Raw genomic sequence first — 16,219 nt, forward strand, 5'->3', positions numbered from 1 at the left:
TGATATATAGACATATATTATATAGGTATAATATATGTCTATATATCATATATATATATATATATATATATATACACATATATAATAATAATTTTTTTTTATTAACTTTAACTTAATTTTTTTTTATGATTTTACACATGCAGGGAGACTGCCTGTCAGCACAGACAGTCCCCCTGCAGGCAGACACATGGACACCTATTGTGACCATGAGGTCGCCCTGTTGAGCGATCACATGGCCACAGGGGTCCTAATTCGCCATGGGGAGACTGTATGGGCTGCAGGCAGTCTCCCCACAATGGGAGCACCGCCGATCGCCGCCGGGGGAACGATGGCGATCGGGTAAGTACATTGGACCGTTAGGACGGTTCAGGACCGTCAGCGGTCGGCAAGGCAAAAATGCCGATGATGGTCCTGAACCGTCCTCGGTCCTTAAGGGGTTAAGGACACATGACATGTCATGATTCCCTTTGATTCCAGAAGTTTGGTCCTTAAGGGGTTAAAGAGACAGACACTAATAGTGAAATGTATATTTATGAGTAGATACGCCTAGTTTAAGTACTTAGACTAATTATAAATGAGATATTTTTGTTTGACACTTAAATAAACTATGTGTTATAATGCTTCTGTAGCTCAGAGCTCTTATTCTCTAGCATCCTAATTGTCCCTTTGGAGCACATCTACACTATTTTCATCCGTCCTTCCAGTTCCCAGTGTACACTGGTGTAGTTAATGGAGCTTGCATGGACCTTGGGGAAATCAAAATGGCTGACAGATTTTACTCGGCTCAGTTGTAAAATGGTAGAGGTCCCACAAGCCAATAAACAGCTGCAGCATCATTGTTTGTAGCCTCCTATTGGTTGTCTATTTTAAATACAGTAGATTATCTTGGGAATGTTAAGATCCCCAAAGTAAAGATAAAATGTACTATATTCCCATGAAAATAAACAATAGGTAATTTTTTTTACAAGATATTGCTTTAGTGGTTTAGTTTGTCTTTGTTTTAACTGTTGAAACAGTAAAGGCAAACCATAAAGTTTTGGGTTTTTTTTGTTTTAAAAATAAAAACTGCTTAGATTTAACATAACAAAAGTTTGCTATTAAACATTAAGTTAAAGTCTGACATCATAAAAAAATAAATCTGCATCAAATCTGGAAATTCCCAATCACTGAAGGCCGACATGAATGGCACTGAAGGGGTTAAAGTAACACTGTCAGCACCATAAACTATGTCGTTTTTTGGAGCATGGCTGCTTGCCTTGTGTTCCTTGCAGTTGCATTGATTTGTCACTGCAGAGTTAAACCTATTCTGCACTGCATTACATCACAGGAGGAAATTGTGCGTCTCCTTGGTCATACAAGTCCTTGTACAGTTTATCAGCACAAGAAATTAAATTGGTGTTCTTAACTTGAAAACTTAGGGAGATTTGTATAGAGAACATTTGAGGCAACATTCCGAAAGTAGCGGGGCTTTCAATGAATTTCCATGCTGATTGCTCTTACTTTTGAAAAATGATATTATAAATAAAAAAAAATTATCATATTAAAATAATATTTATATGTGTGTGTGTATATGTAACATAAGGAACACTCTTAATTATAGTGTAAAATTCATCATACCAAAACTGCAACATATGAGAATTCTCAATGTACAGCTGTAAGGGCTCATTTACGGTAAATCTCAGTTTGCATTTTTGTCATAATGTCTGTTTTTGTGTGTTTGGTTTTTTAAATTGACAATTTCAGTCAGGCCTTGAAAGTTGAAAAGTAATACTGACTGCTAGAAGTTAAATTAATTTCTCACAGTTAAAGGGGCACTATAGTCACCTAAACCACTACAGCTTAATGTAGTGGTTCTGGTGTCTATATCCTGTCCCTGCAGTCTTGGCACTGTAAACACTGCCTTTTCATAGAAAAAGTCATCATTAGTTGAATACTATTGTGTTAGGAATATATGTTTGAATTTCTGAAAGTATAGTGTTCCTTTAAAAAAAAAAAAAAAAAAAATAGGATTTTTTTTCCCCCCTTTATCCTTAAAGCTTGTGCAATGCATATTTTTTTTTTCTTTAACTATTGATTGTACTAATGTGAAATATTTCATTTGCAGGCGAAGGACAGCGATGAGGATGATGAAGTGGCTGTCAGTGTGGATCGAGATCGCTTCATGGATGAATTTTTTGAACAGGTACAAATCAGAAGTAGTTATATAATGTTACAGTTAATATTGTATTTTTCTTATAACTTTTGGCATACTGATTATTATTAGAGTACATGGAGAGATACCATATTATAATCACTGCAGTCTATAATTGCCATCCATACTTTGTTCATAATTGAAAGTAAAACATTTGCTTTTTTTCCCCCCTTAGTTTTGTCAAACCATCTACAGATTGACGTGACATAGTTGCACCTAAAGTCTCTTTGCCCCATAAGGAGTCCAATGGGCTGTAATGGTTTTGGTGCTTGGAGTGTCTCTTTAACCCAGAATACCCAGCAGTTTAAAAAATGTATATTTAACCTCAGATAATGATCACTCAGTCCACCCAGTGTACCTATTTCAAATACAGTTACTTATTTTACATACTTTTCTGCAAAACAGACAATGTAAGGTTGTTCCAGGCATCTACTACCTTTTATTTCTAAGCAGTATTACCTCACATAACCTCTTAGTCTCCCATCCTGGAGCTTCAAATGGTGCCTTCAATATATGTTTAGATAATCTCAGTGTCACATGTTGTTTTCAGGTAGAGGAAATCAGAGGATTCATTGACAAGATATCCGAGAATGTGGAGGAAGTGAAGAGAAAGCACAGTGCTATCCTCGCTTCGCCGAATCCAGATGAGAGTAAGTACACATTTGGTTGCATGGGATGGGCGAAAACATGCCCCTAAATGGTACAGGAAATCTTGGGTGTTCTCGTTAACATGTCAACACATTTGCAGTACGTAATGTGTGTGACGCCATTGAATTTTGGAGCCGATATGAAAAATTAGCAAGTTATTTAATTAGAAGAATTACTTTTAACTCTCCGTAGCACCCAAAGGCAGCCTTTTCCTTGGCCACACTGTTTATGTAGAATTTACATTTGCACATTATCATTTTAGTTTTGCCCAACCTGGACAGAGGTGATAGATTAAGAGCGCTGGACTAACCTACGTCCAGGTCTCTTCGCCAGCTGTTACTGTCCATGGCAACACCATCTTCATTACTTCCACTTTACTCCCCTCCTCTCTCTATTCATCCCATGCACTCTACACATACCTTTCCAGCCTATCTCCTCCAACTCCTCCTAAATCCTCTACATACATACCCTCCTACAAAACTTTCAAATCCTACTCCCACCTTCACTTCCTTTCTATCCTTCTGCTCCTAGCAGCTGGTGATGTCTCTCCAAACCCCGGTCCCATCTTGGCAAACTCACCACGTACTAATTTAAGGAACCACACCAATCTAATACCCATCTCATGGTACTCTTCCTCTAAATCTTCCTTCAATACTGCCCTCGGAAATACACGCTCTGTTTGCAATATTACAAAATCTCTTCATCTCTCGTTCCCTAGATTTACTAGCCTAAACAGTAACATGGCTCTTCCCCTCTGACACTGCTACCCCTGCATCTTTATTCTTTGGTGGTCTTCAACTTACCCACAACCCAAGACACTCTGAATGTAAAGGTGATGGTGTAGGGTTTGTCCTCTCATCTCACTGTTCCTTTAAACCTCTACCCACCCCCCTTCCCTCTCTTTCCCATCATTTTAAATTTATTCGATTAGCCTTTTCAAACCCTTCTCTGCTAACATTGCAGTTATTTATCGCCCCCCTGGTTCCCCTCTCCTCTTCCTTGATTACTTTGCTGCCTGCTGCCTACTTCCTCTCTTCTAATATTCCATCCCTAATTCTCAGGCACTTCAATATTCCCATTAACCCACCTTTGACCTCAGCAACCTCTAAACTACTTACAATTACTTCCTCCCTCAGGCTATCATAGAGGGCTAATTTTCCGACCCATGTAGCTGGTGATACCCTCGACCTCATTTTCTCTTTTGCATGTACAGTATCTAGTATCTGCAACACTCCATTTCTTCTCTCTGATCACCACCTCTTATCGTTTGCTCTCAAGTACCCCCTCACCCAACAACCTCAGCCTAACCCCCCTCAACTCAGGTGGAACCTTAATTCTACTGACCTCCAGCAGCTGTCAGCTGATATTGATTCACAACTGCTATCCATCCCTTCCCTCTCCTGTTCCTCACTGGCCATCTCCACACATAACACTACCCTCACCTGCATTGAATGTTGCAGCCTTGCTCCAAACATGCACCTCGAGGAGGACACGCCCCCGACCATACTAAATCAACACGCTACCTGCAAAGATGCTCCCGTTTTGTTGAACGCTCCTGGAGGAAGTCTCGCACCCAGGCAGACTATCTCCATTATAGATTCATATTGTGTTCATACAGCGCAGCCCTTGCCCTTGCCAAACAGTCATACTTTTCCTCTCTCATTAGTTTATGCTCCTGCAATCCCAGGCGTCTCTTTGACACCTTTATCTCTCTTATTCACCCTGCTGTGGCCATCCCCCAAACTAACTTTACAGCCGATAACTTTGCATGCTACTTTACCAACAAGATTGAACAGCTAAGGAAAGAATTCTCCCGACCTTGCTGTTCTCTTTCTCAACCACATGTAGATCATGCCTTTCCTACCCTTCAGACTTTCTCCCCGGCTACTTAACAAGAGGTGGCTGCACTTCTCCTTTCCTCTCGCCCCACCACTTGTCTGCTCGATCCTGTTCCATCTCACCTTATCAGATCTCTCTCCTCTTGTCTTGTGCCTTCCTTAACACACATCTTCTACTGTTCTCTCTCTTCTGGCGTTGCCCCTGCTGACCTTAGACTGTAGTACCTATCCTGAAAAAAACATCTCCTCCTCTAACTATCGTCCCATATCCCTGCTCCCTTTTTCCTCAAAGTTTCTGGAAATACTTGTCTTTACCCGGATGTCTCACTTCCTCAATTACAACTCTCTCCTTGACCCTCTTCAATCTGGCTTCTGCCCTCTCCACTCTACTGAGACTGCCCTTATCAAAGTTACTAACAACCTAATTGCAGATAAATCCAAAGGCCACTACTCCATACCAATTCTTCTTGACCTCTCTGCAGCCTTTGACATGCTCTCCTTCTTCAAACTCTTCAATCACTAGGTCTCTGTGACTCTGTCCTCTCGTGGTTTTCCTCTTATCTCTCCCAATGCTCATTTAGCGTCTCCTTTTCTAATGATACCTCCTCCCCACGTCCTGTCTCGGTTGAAGTCCCCCGAGGCTCTGTCCTTGGTCCCCTTTTATTTTCTCTTTATACTGCCTCTTTTGGCAAACTTATTACCTCATTTGTATTCCACTACCACCTGTACGCTGATGACACCCAGATATATCTCTCCTCCCCGGACCGCCCCCCCTACCATCCTGCAGCGTGTCACTGTTTGCCTTTCTTCCATCTCTGGATGGATGTCCTACCACTTTCTGAAACTTGGTCTCTCTAAAAATGCGCTCCTTGTCTTTCCTCCTCCTAATAGTGATCCTCCTCTTTTGCTTTCCCTTCAAGTTACTGGTATCCACATAAGTCTATCCTTGCAAGTGCGATGTCTTGGTGTCATACTTGATTCTGGCCTCACATCCAGTATGTTGCCAAATCCTGTAGATTCCATCTAAAAACATAGCCCACATCCGCCCGTTTCTTACGCAAGATGCTACCAAGGAGCTTGTCCATGCTCTGGTAATTTCCTGCATGGATTATTGTAACCCTCTCCTAATTGGTCTTTCCACGCTACAGCCTGTAATGAATGCTGCCGCCAGACTGATTTTCCTCTCTAGTCGGTCCTCTCACACCTCACCCCAGTGAGTCCTTTCATTGGCTCCCTGTATCCTATAGGAGTCAATTCAAAGTGCTAACCCATACCTATAAAGCACTGAACAATTCTAGCCCCTCTTATATCTCCTCACAGATCCATAGGTATGCCCCTTCTCGGTCTCTCTGCTCTGGCCATTACCTTCTGTCCGCTGCTCACACTCGTACGGCCAACTCACGTTTGCAGGACTTCTCGCGGGCGGCTCCATTCCTATGAAATAGCCTGCCTACCGCCATCAGGCTCTCCCCTAGTCTTCAATCATTTAAGAAGTGCCTTAAAACCCATCTCGTTAGGAAAGCTTATGACCTCCCAGAGTAACCTCTACCTCACATACCTGTCTCTTGCTCTCTCCTAAAGGACAGCACTCTACTCTCTCATCCAGCTATGTGTTTTATACCCCACCTCCTATAGACTGTAAGCTCGTTTGAGCATGGTCCTCTTCGATCTATCGTTCCTATTTATAGTTAAATCCCTCCTCTTATAATATTGTAAAGCGCTACGGAATCTGTTGGCGCTATATAAATGGTAATAATAATAAAAATCTGTGGATGGATTTAGACTGGTAATATGGAAGTGCAGTATTCTCATTGTTTCAGCAGCAGCTGAAAGGTGCCCCCCTGTATAACGGTTTGGAAGAAATTTTGAGCATACGTGCTTTATTGTAAAAAGGGCCCAAGTTCAGCCTCCGACTGCTTAATGCATAATTTGCATTCTGAAGCTACTCTGCAAATAAGACACGTCAAACCCTTTGTCTTTATGTTCCGGATGGAAGAGCCTCTCTCTGCTGTTCATTGCATTCCTAGACGAGTTCTGTGTTTCTGGGCCCACCTTTGAGTCAATGTGTGAGTAGTCTGTAGCATCAACAAACAAATGAGAACTGGGCCAGGCCTGGAGTTCTAATAGTAGCTGGGCCATAGGCAAATATTTAGAGTGCCGTCCGGGTAAATGAACACTGTTACGTATGAATTATTTCCCTTTTTCCTGCTAGCTGTTGTCTAATGCTCTACTTATGATCTGCTAAAAAAAAACTGTTCACTGTAACATCAATTCTAGAAAATAACTTGCTATTTATACAAATAGTAAGCACTTTTATTGCCATCACTGAAGATTGTACCTTATTTTTGCTGCCAACAAACGGATTAAAAGATTATACCAAGCATGTATTGTTGTTTATGGATGTCCTGTGATGTGGTGTTTTACTGTGAAGGACGGGGATACAATTTGTAAACATTACACCTTTTCATGCATGGTAAAACCCAGGTGACTTATTAAAACACAATCATTCAAAGAGATGCTGAAATATTTGGGGGATGAATGTGTATATGCTGTATTACATTAGAAGATAAACTTTCTTTTTTTTTTTTTCTCCCAACATTGTAAAAGTCCAGGTTGGGGCATGTTGTAATGGGTATGTCCAGGAAAGAAACCATTTCATTCTCACAGAAGAACAGCATTGTATAATTGTTTGTACAAACTTAGACACACAATTACTATGATTTTCAGACCCGCTACTTTTGAAAAAAATATTATTATTATTATAATTGCTGTCCAGCTTTGTGATAAACTCATACACACTGAATGTGAAATGGACACTCCATTCCAAAACAGCTATTACTGATTTCATAGGGTATGGTGCAGTGAGTCCTTTATTCCCTGCCTCCTTGCACACAGTTGCACACTGAATGTTAAAGGGACACTCCAGTCCAAAGCCACCATTAGACTCTGTGGAATTTTGACACTAATGAAATAATTGTAATTACTGATTGCTTAGGCTATTGTGTAATGAGATCTCCAGTTCCTGCCTCCTGCACACAGTTACTTTTAACCGTAGTGAATAGCAAATTTTACTACATCCTTCAGATTGGTTTATTCCCCACTGAAGTCACAGAAGATGTCATAATTTATTGATCCTCCTTTCTTTTCCAAATTGTCTGTACAGTAAGCAAGTATCTACATACCCTCACTGACACGGTGTAAAACCCCAATTCACAAAACTGGAACTTTGACTGGGGGCGTTAACTACCTGTCCCATAAATCCCTCCTAGATAAGTTTGTGTTAAATCCAGAGCATTTGAAATTCATTTTTCGTATTGTGATCAGATCGTTTTCAGCCTGATTAAATACTGCCATTGGACTTGGCAAATTACAATAATGCTTGTTATAAATGATATAGCAATCAGGAGCAGAGAGCTACTCTAGAGTAGATGGTGTTAATTAGACATGCAGTAATGATGCTGCTGGTATGTATTACTGAACATATCAAGTTCAGTAATACCGTAAAACTCCAATATAAATAGAGTGTTCTGTGCTGTTTGATATAAAGTATAATTTTTGCAGTAGGACTATCTAAAATATGCCAGACCAGAGGCATTCACCTAGCTTTGAGATATATATTATAGTCGTCTACTTTACTGTAGTACCAAGGTTGGACACACCTAGTCCAGACCATCATCAGATAAGTACCATTAACACAGCAGAGTTTGCTCCTCGCAAGAACATCTGTTACAATGACTCATCTAGTGACAGAGACACCTGTGCTCATATGATCACATCCTCACCATGTGCTCTGTTAATTTTATATTTGCTGATGTATGTGTGTTTGTTTTAATGTAGTGTCTACTTTAGGCATTCTCTCCCTCCCCCTCTGGCTGTTTCTACATTTTGTAGTGTTACAACTTGGAATTAAAAAGTCCATTTTGTCATAATTCTCACCAACTGGTTTAGTCAACATACCTAACCATTTGTAACTGCAATATTGTGTATTCTGAAATAAAAGTTAATTAAGACGTAATTAAGACAGTTGCATTCCAATTGCTATGACACCCCATAAATCCGCTCTGAAACAACAAATTGCCTTCATAATTAGTCTGCTCATGTGTCCTTAGATTGTCACATGATCTCAAAATAGATATCTGTTTTTGGAATAGTTTCTAAAGCAACAGATATATAATTTATTATAAAGATAAAATAATTTACTTAATTGCTTAGGATCTGTTAATATCTTACCTCCCCACAAAGGTGCCAACACTGTTTGGTCCTATATATCTGATATACACAATATCAGTTTGTTATTCTTATATTTGAAATGATTTGCATTCTGATAACGCATTGCATTTTCTGTATTGTCTATACGCACAAAATACTTAAATTTAACACATGAGCTGCATGTATTATTACATAAAATAAGGCCCACTCGTTTGCATGAAAAACACATACTTTTAAGAAATAATACCCCTTAGATAATTGGATTCACCATGTTCCAATTATGCCTCCTAATTGCAAAATTAGAGAACATTTCATAATTTATCTGATAATGCCATATGCTATGGGGTATGAGCATATGTCCACCACTTGATCCCCTAATATATGACAAGCATTGAGTAGAGTGCTAGACTGATAACAGCCATTCTTAAAACAGGCCAAAAAAGTCTAATTTAAGAATGAAGGGGATGTGACTCTTGAAAATCCAGGCATTCCAAATGATTAGAAAAACTATTTAAGCAGTACCAACAAGATACATGTTCCGTACACTTAAAGCAGTGCTCCTCAACCCTCTCCTCAAGACACACATAACAGTCCAGGATTTAGGAATTAACTGGGTGTGTCGAAGGTGTTTAAAAAAACAAAAAACATCTTAGACTCTTTTTCTAAACACACCTGGGTAATCCCTAAATCTTGGACTGTTAGGTGTGCCTTGAGGAGAGGGTTGAGGAGCACTAACTTAAAGGACCAATAAAGGCACTCATACCACTTCATCTCAATGTAGTGGTCTGGGTGCAGTGGTCCTTTAGTCTTAACCCTGCAATGTAAAACATGGCCATATAGTAGATAGGGCAATGCTTACACTGCAGGGTTAACTGAGTCTCTAGTGACTTTCTGCCTGACAGCCACTAGAGGTGATTCCAATGTGAGAACTGAGTCATTCTTGGTTCTCAAAGCTAGTCTCCACTAGGAGCCCAACACTGCTCCTCAAGCACCTTTATTCCACAATAGCAATACACTGCTTGCCAAGAAATCAAGTGTCAAACAATCCGATACTAATTTCCCTTTCTTAGTTGGCTTAGATAACAATGAAGTGTTTTAAGTTTCCTTGCAACACCTCCCCAGAGTGATTCACTTAGAACATCCATAACAGAGCTATAAATAGAATCGTGGAAAGGGCGTACGTTTTAAGGTCGAGACAGCTGTGCAGATGTAGATTCTTCTTATATTGCGTTGTCTTTTCTGTGTTTTACCATTACACGTGTCATGGTACCAAGATTTAAGGTGGCCTAATGATATCTCTAAGTAAACTTTGCATTATGAACCTGCTATAGTAATACTAGCTATTAAGACATTTTCTTTTCTAGACCCCCTTGTATAACAACCTACTATTCCCATTTCTATTCCAACAGCTATTCTGGTTCCCTACTACCAACATATATCCTTTTATCCCAATAAAAAAAAAAAAAAGAAAACCATTCTGTTTTGTTTCCAATTATTGATAAATTGAAATACCGAATATCCCAGTTTGACATTTACATATCTTTACAGAAGAATGAAAATATAACTTTTTTTCTGTCATTTTCACCTGCCTTTTTCTCAGACAGAACTTCTGTCGTTTTATTGTTAAAATGACTATCTATCTGTTTTTCTCAACTTACTGAAACCTGATACCGATTACTTTTTGTGTTTAGCTAAAACAATGAAAGGGTTATTTTAAGCACCATAACCATATCAGTGATTTGAAGTGGTCATGGTGGCTGGAGTCTGGTTGTGCAACGTTTGAGTAACAAACAGTGCATATATGGAAACAGGAGTTTCAGACCGGCTTATAGTGATTCTGTGCAAAATTTACTCCTAATGCAGTTACGCACTCCATGCACAGCATGGCTCCAATTATGTCTGATCTGAGGTTTGGTGGAACGTTGTGTTGTATTTTTGTGTAATATGTATTGCGCATTCTAGGCAAAAATAGGAACGGGCCTTTCCTCCATTGTTCTTGACAGTTTTTTGCTTACTCGGTAATATGCATCTTTACGGACAATGTCCCTTACCTTTTCTAATTTGGATAAGACATGCTTGTGTGGGCCTGCTATGTTCCAGGTTACATTTGTATTATGGATCCACTCTTTGGCATCCCGCTATTATTTCTTGCTCTCCATAATGGGACATCGAATTACCCCTAATTTTTCTTTTACCACAGATTTTCCTTTTTCTTCTCTTTTTCTTTTTCTTTTTTTCATTTTAATGCTTGCTTTTCTTCCATAACTGTATATGAGATTTTGCTGCCCTGCACTTACAATGTGTGTTCAGTAGTTTGGGTGAAATATATACCGCCTTTTTCTTATGTGTGATAATATACATTATTGTATTGTTTTCTTCTCACTTATATGTTCTATACGGTCTTATGCTTTATAACGGTTATACTTGCAATCTTCCATAAAAACGGACTTAAAAATATAAACAAAAAAACCCACAGAGATTTCAAAACTAAAACAAAACAAAAAACCTGTTCAGATACTGCAACTTCATGCTTGTTTAGGTTGACTTAAATTGATGAGAGGTTTAAGCCTCCTTAGCTTGAATCCAGGAAGTGTAGTGAAATTATTGAGGGATATTATTTTTTAATTAGTGGGGTAGTCGCTTCTTGATGAAGGAGAGATCTGTTTGCCATTCTAGAAGGAATTTTTTCGCTTGAAACTGGGTGTTTTGCCTTCTCTTGGATCAGCAGCAAAAATAGAGGAGAGAAAGGCTGAACTTAATTGACACGTGTCTCTTTTCAGCTATGTAACAATGTAATTTATAGTCTGGCTGAGTATTTTGGTAATTGAAATTCACAACAACTGGGCAGCTAAGGGTTTGCTGGTGCAGTTTGGTGTGTATCAGGGGTGGCCATAATGAATCTCCCATTCACACACACATACACCCATACTGCTGTTATGGACAACTCACTTGATGCTTTATTCATCCCCATGATAGAAAAATAGATATGCCTAATTCCGGCAGAATGAAACATGCCTGCTCTTAGCAGCACTCCTGGGTTAATTCATTCATTCCCATGTGAGCCTTCCAGCCCTCACACAATCTTGAGTTTTCTGCTTCCTGTGTGTTCTGATCCTCACTCCCTGTAAGGAAAGTTCGTCTACAAATGGACATTTTCCAGCTCTTTTGGAGCTGTGCCAAGCCCTGTCACTTCTACCGATTTAAAACTGGATAATTGTTTTTTTCAGTCTCGACTCTTATGTCATGGGTGATTGTTCAGAGGCTCAGAATGGGTGTGCGCCCCTCCTACTCTGTTTGAAATCTATAATTGGATTTAGAGGCACTCCTGGCTGTAGATTCCCCAGTGAGAAGCTCTGATGCCTTGGGCACATATATACAGTTTGCACCTTTTTACATTGAGACTAATCCTATTTGGTAAGAAATCCCATTTAAAGCTTGCTCGCTCTGGTGCCTTATATAGGGATACAAATGGTTTATCCACAGAAGGATGTATGAAAGAAAAAAGAAGGATTGAGTATTGTTTTATATATTCCATATTATACACACTTACTCTATGCGTTTACTTACAAATTGAGTTTCTGTGTATTTATGCAAACACGTTGTATACTGTACACGCGTATGTTTATATATATGCGTGTGTGTGTGTGTCTATATATATATATATATAATGTTTGTGCAGCAAAACACCGCACTGTGCCAATCAAATGCTCTCTCTAAGACCATCTGACGGAAATAGTGGAATTCTACTATTTTACTATTTTGGCAGCAGCACCTCTAATTACGGTAGAATTACAGACATTAGAGGTTACCCTGCAATGGTTTCAGCTGCAGGGTTGAAATAGGCGGGTGCATGGCATCCAATCAGTCTGGGTGTCTATAGTGTTCCTTTAACATTTTAGTGTTATTTCAAGGATCAGCAGCTATGTAGGTAAATGTGGACTGGACAGTTGGATAAACAGTGAGATTTATGCTGAGAGGTTCAGCTGTCAGTTAACCACACCTCACAAGTGTCCCTATTTAAGAGAGACAGTTCCTATTTTGTCCCTAAATCCCTCTGTCCCTAATTTTTAGGAGCTCCATATTGTTGGTGTGTCTGAGTGTATACCAGAGCTCCATTATTAATGCTACTCCCAGTAATGTGTCTTTAAACTACAATACATTGTTCACATTGTTCTTCTTATAAATTACTTTTTTTAGTTACATAAATTATTAGTAAGTCATTAAAAAATATCTCAGAACAGACACACCCAACTCACACCCCTAAAGTTAAATGTGTCCCTCTTTGTCCAGTTTAAATGTTTAGAGGTATGGTCACCTCATCTTATTCCTAATTCAGAGTGATATTTATTCTTTCATTATTCAACAGCACTTGGTATATAAGTAAGGAATAATTTGTGGGTGCTTTTTCTAGATGTGTTGGCAGGTCTTGTGGCTGCTAAGTGAGTTTTGTGGAAGCTGCATCTGATGGTGTTAAAGACAAGTGTAGTACGGGATGTGGGTGCTTCATATTTTCCAAGTGCAGTGATGGATGGAGTTTGGTTGCTGTGTGGCAAAGATTGTCTGAGGGCATATCTATATTCTGACTTAATGTATCAAGTCCCGTCATCTTACTTTCTAATTTTGTTCCTACCCGTCTGTTTTATGTCTTTATTTTTATATTGTAATCGGAATGTTTATTTTAAGAATGTTGTCATAGTTGTATTTCAACATGAGGAGTTTAACTGCGTATTCCATGAATAGATAATATGAAATGCTATGGAAATACGAAATGCATATTTTGCACACATTAACGTGCATAAATACACATTTTAGAAAGCAGAAATTTGGGCACACAGGAATAATAGGAGTAAATCATTGGGTACTTTGGAAAGTAGGTCAGATGTAATACCATATACAGCCATTCTTCGACATGAGAAATCATTTTCTGTGGAAATCAGTGGAGGCCTAGTCTCTCTGGTTACAGCCTCTTTTTAATCCCATCCTGTTTTAGTGCTTTCAGACCATCCTCATGGGTCTCAAGATGATGCTAAGTCTCAAAATCTGAATATGTGCAATTGTTCCCAGTAGGAAAGCCATTTTAAGGAACAGATGGGCCCAAAGTACAGGATGCATTTTCCACTAGTTTATCCCTTATGCTATTCCTTCAATCTTTTCATCTTTTTAACTCCCTTGTTGTCTACCTCTTCCCACCTCGTCATGCTTCATTATTATTATTTTATTATTTATATAGCGCCATCAGATTCCGTAGCGCTGTACAATGGGTGGACTAACAGACATTGAAACCAGATTCATTCTATACTCTTGGTTAGTCTTCTAGTCTGTACTTAAATGTGTACCTTACAGCACTAGTAATGAACTTTATAAATAGTTAGCAATGATCTGTGAGTAGTGTGCCCAGCTTGTGGGTTTATTAACCAAACATCAAATTGTAGCTGTGACTTTAAATGAGTTGGAGGATTTTGCCTAAATTTGAATGGTAATGTAGTAAGTAAGCAGCTATTGTCACTTTTATCTGCTAAGCAGTGTAAAAAGCAGCGATATTGCTGAATTTTTACACTTAGAAATAATTTCAAAGATTTGTCATATTTACACAAGCTAGCTCCAGATCTATTTCCCTAGTGAACGTGCCCAGAAAGCACAATGTTAGGGAAATAATAAGCATGAGACGGTCAATTATTGCTGCAAACACCAACACTTAAAAAATTTGTAAAAAGTGTAAAACAATAGACATACTAATGTCTGTATAGATAATGACGTTACTGTGCAAATCACCCAAGATGTCAGACTTTGACAAATCAGAGCTCAGCGATCAAGCCAACCAATCACATTCTTCTACTGAGCATTCAAATTGTGGAAAGGATAGGGTTCAGGAGAAGGGATGCACCAAAATTTTGGCTGCCGAAATTTTCGACCGAAAATGGGCCTATACCTTGTCGGCCAAAAACAGGTCAAATTTGCCGAAATGTTTTCTTTTTTTCTATTTCTTTTGGGATGGGAGGGGGAAGAACACTATGGGACAGGTGAGGGGGGAAAGAACACTGTGGGACAGGTGAGGGGGGAAAGAACACTGTGGAACAGGTGAGGGGGGAAAGAACAATGTGGAACAGGTGAGGGGGGGAAAGAACACTGTGGGACAGGTGAGGGGAAGAACACTATGGGACAGGGGAAGAACACTATGGGACAGGGGAGGGGGGGAAGAACAATATGGGACAGGGGAGGGGGGAAAGAACAATATGGGACAGGGGATGGGGGGAAGAACAATATGGGACAGGGGAGGGGGGAAGAACAATATGGGACAGGGGAGGGGGGGAAGAACAATATGGGACAGGGGAGGGGGGGAGAACAATATGGGACAGGGGAGGGGGGGGAGAACAATATGGGACAGGGGAGGGGGGGAAGAACAATATGGGACAGGGGAGGAGGGGAAGAACAATATGGGACAGGGAAGGGGGGGGAGAACACTTTTGGACAGGGGAAGGGGGGAAGAACACTATGGGACAGGGGAAGGGGGAAGAACACTATGAGACAGGGGAAGGGGGGAAGAACACTATGGGACAGGGGAAGGGGGGAAGAACACTATGGGACAGGGGAAGGGGGAAGAACACTATGGGACAGGGGAAGGGGGAAGAACACTATGGGACAGGGGAAGGGGGGAAGAACACTATGGGACAAGGGAAGGGGGGAAGAACACTATGGGACAGGGGAAGGGAGGAAGAACACTATGGGACAGGGGAAGGGGGGAAGAACACTAAAAAAGAGGGGGGAGAGAGGAAAATTAAGTGGGGGGGGGGGGGCACCAAAAGAGAAGGGAAGTTTTCATATTAGATTAATTAAATTCCTTAAAGTCTAATATTAAAAAAAATATAGGAAAAAAACTTTGTAAATCATTTGGGGGAAAAGTCATTTTCTGTTTTGGTTTTCGGCCAAGGGCATCCTGAATTTTCGGTTTCGGCCCAGAATTTTCATTTCAGGGGAACCCTATTCAGGGGACTAGGCCATGTTTCCTCTTTTTTTTTTACTCACCACCGAACAGCCCATAATGGAGAATGAAGAGGGACCACTCACCGGGCGGCTCCTGGATTTTAATTTAATTTTGTCCCCACCTATTTTTTTGAAACTATTTGATTTATTTTATGGAGAGAGCCAATCGGGTCTCTCTAATTACATGCAAAACATGTACAATTTATTTTGCTTTCAGTAACAAAGGGTTATGTTTTCTCTCTCTCTTGCAGCCCTGAAAGATTTCATCTTACAGGCATAGCTTGCCAAGAGAGACTTTAGGACTGGTCTCACTAGATGTAGTGATTTGACTAGTAAAATAGCAATAGTATTT

At 39.9% G+C, this 16,219-nt stretch overlaps 1 protein-coding gene across 2 annotated transcripts in view; it reads left to right on the top strand.

Annotated features, from left to right (window-relative positions):
* STX1A (syntaxin 1A) overlaps window positions 1-16,219 on the top strand; it is an 88,913-nt gene that overhangs the window by 37,940 nt on the left and 34,754 nt on the right. For both annotated transcript variants that reach the window (XM_063449496.1, XM_063449487.1), the window contains exons 2-3: window positions 2,105-2,182; window positions 2,742-2,841. In XM_063449496.1, the coding sequence (XP_063305566.1) occupies window positions 2,105-2,182; window positions 2,742-2,841 (178 nt within the window). The remainder of the gene's footprint in view (window positions 1-2,104; window positions 2,183-2,741; window positions 2,842-16,219) is intronic.

Source organism: Pelobates fuscus, chromosome 1 (assembly GCF_036172605.1).
Source record: "Pelobates fuscus isolate aPelFus1 chromosome 1, aPelFus1.pri, whole genome shotgun sequence".
Lineage (NCBI taxonomy): Eukaryota > Metazoa > Chordata > Amphibia > Anura > Pelobatidae > Pelobates > Pelobates fuscus.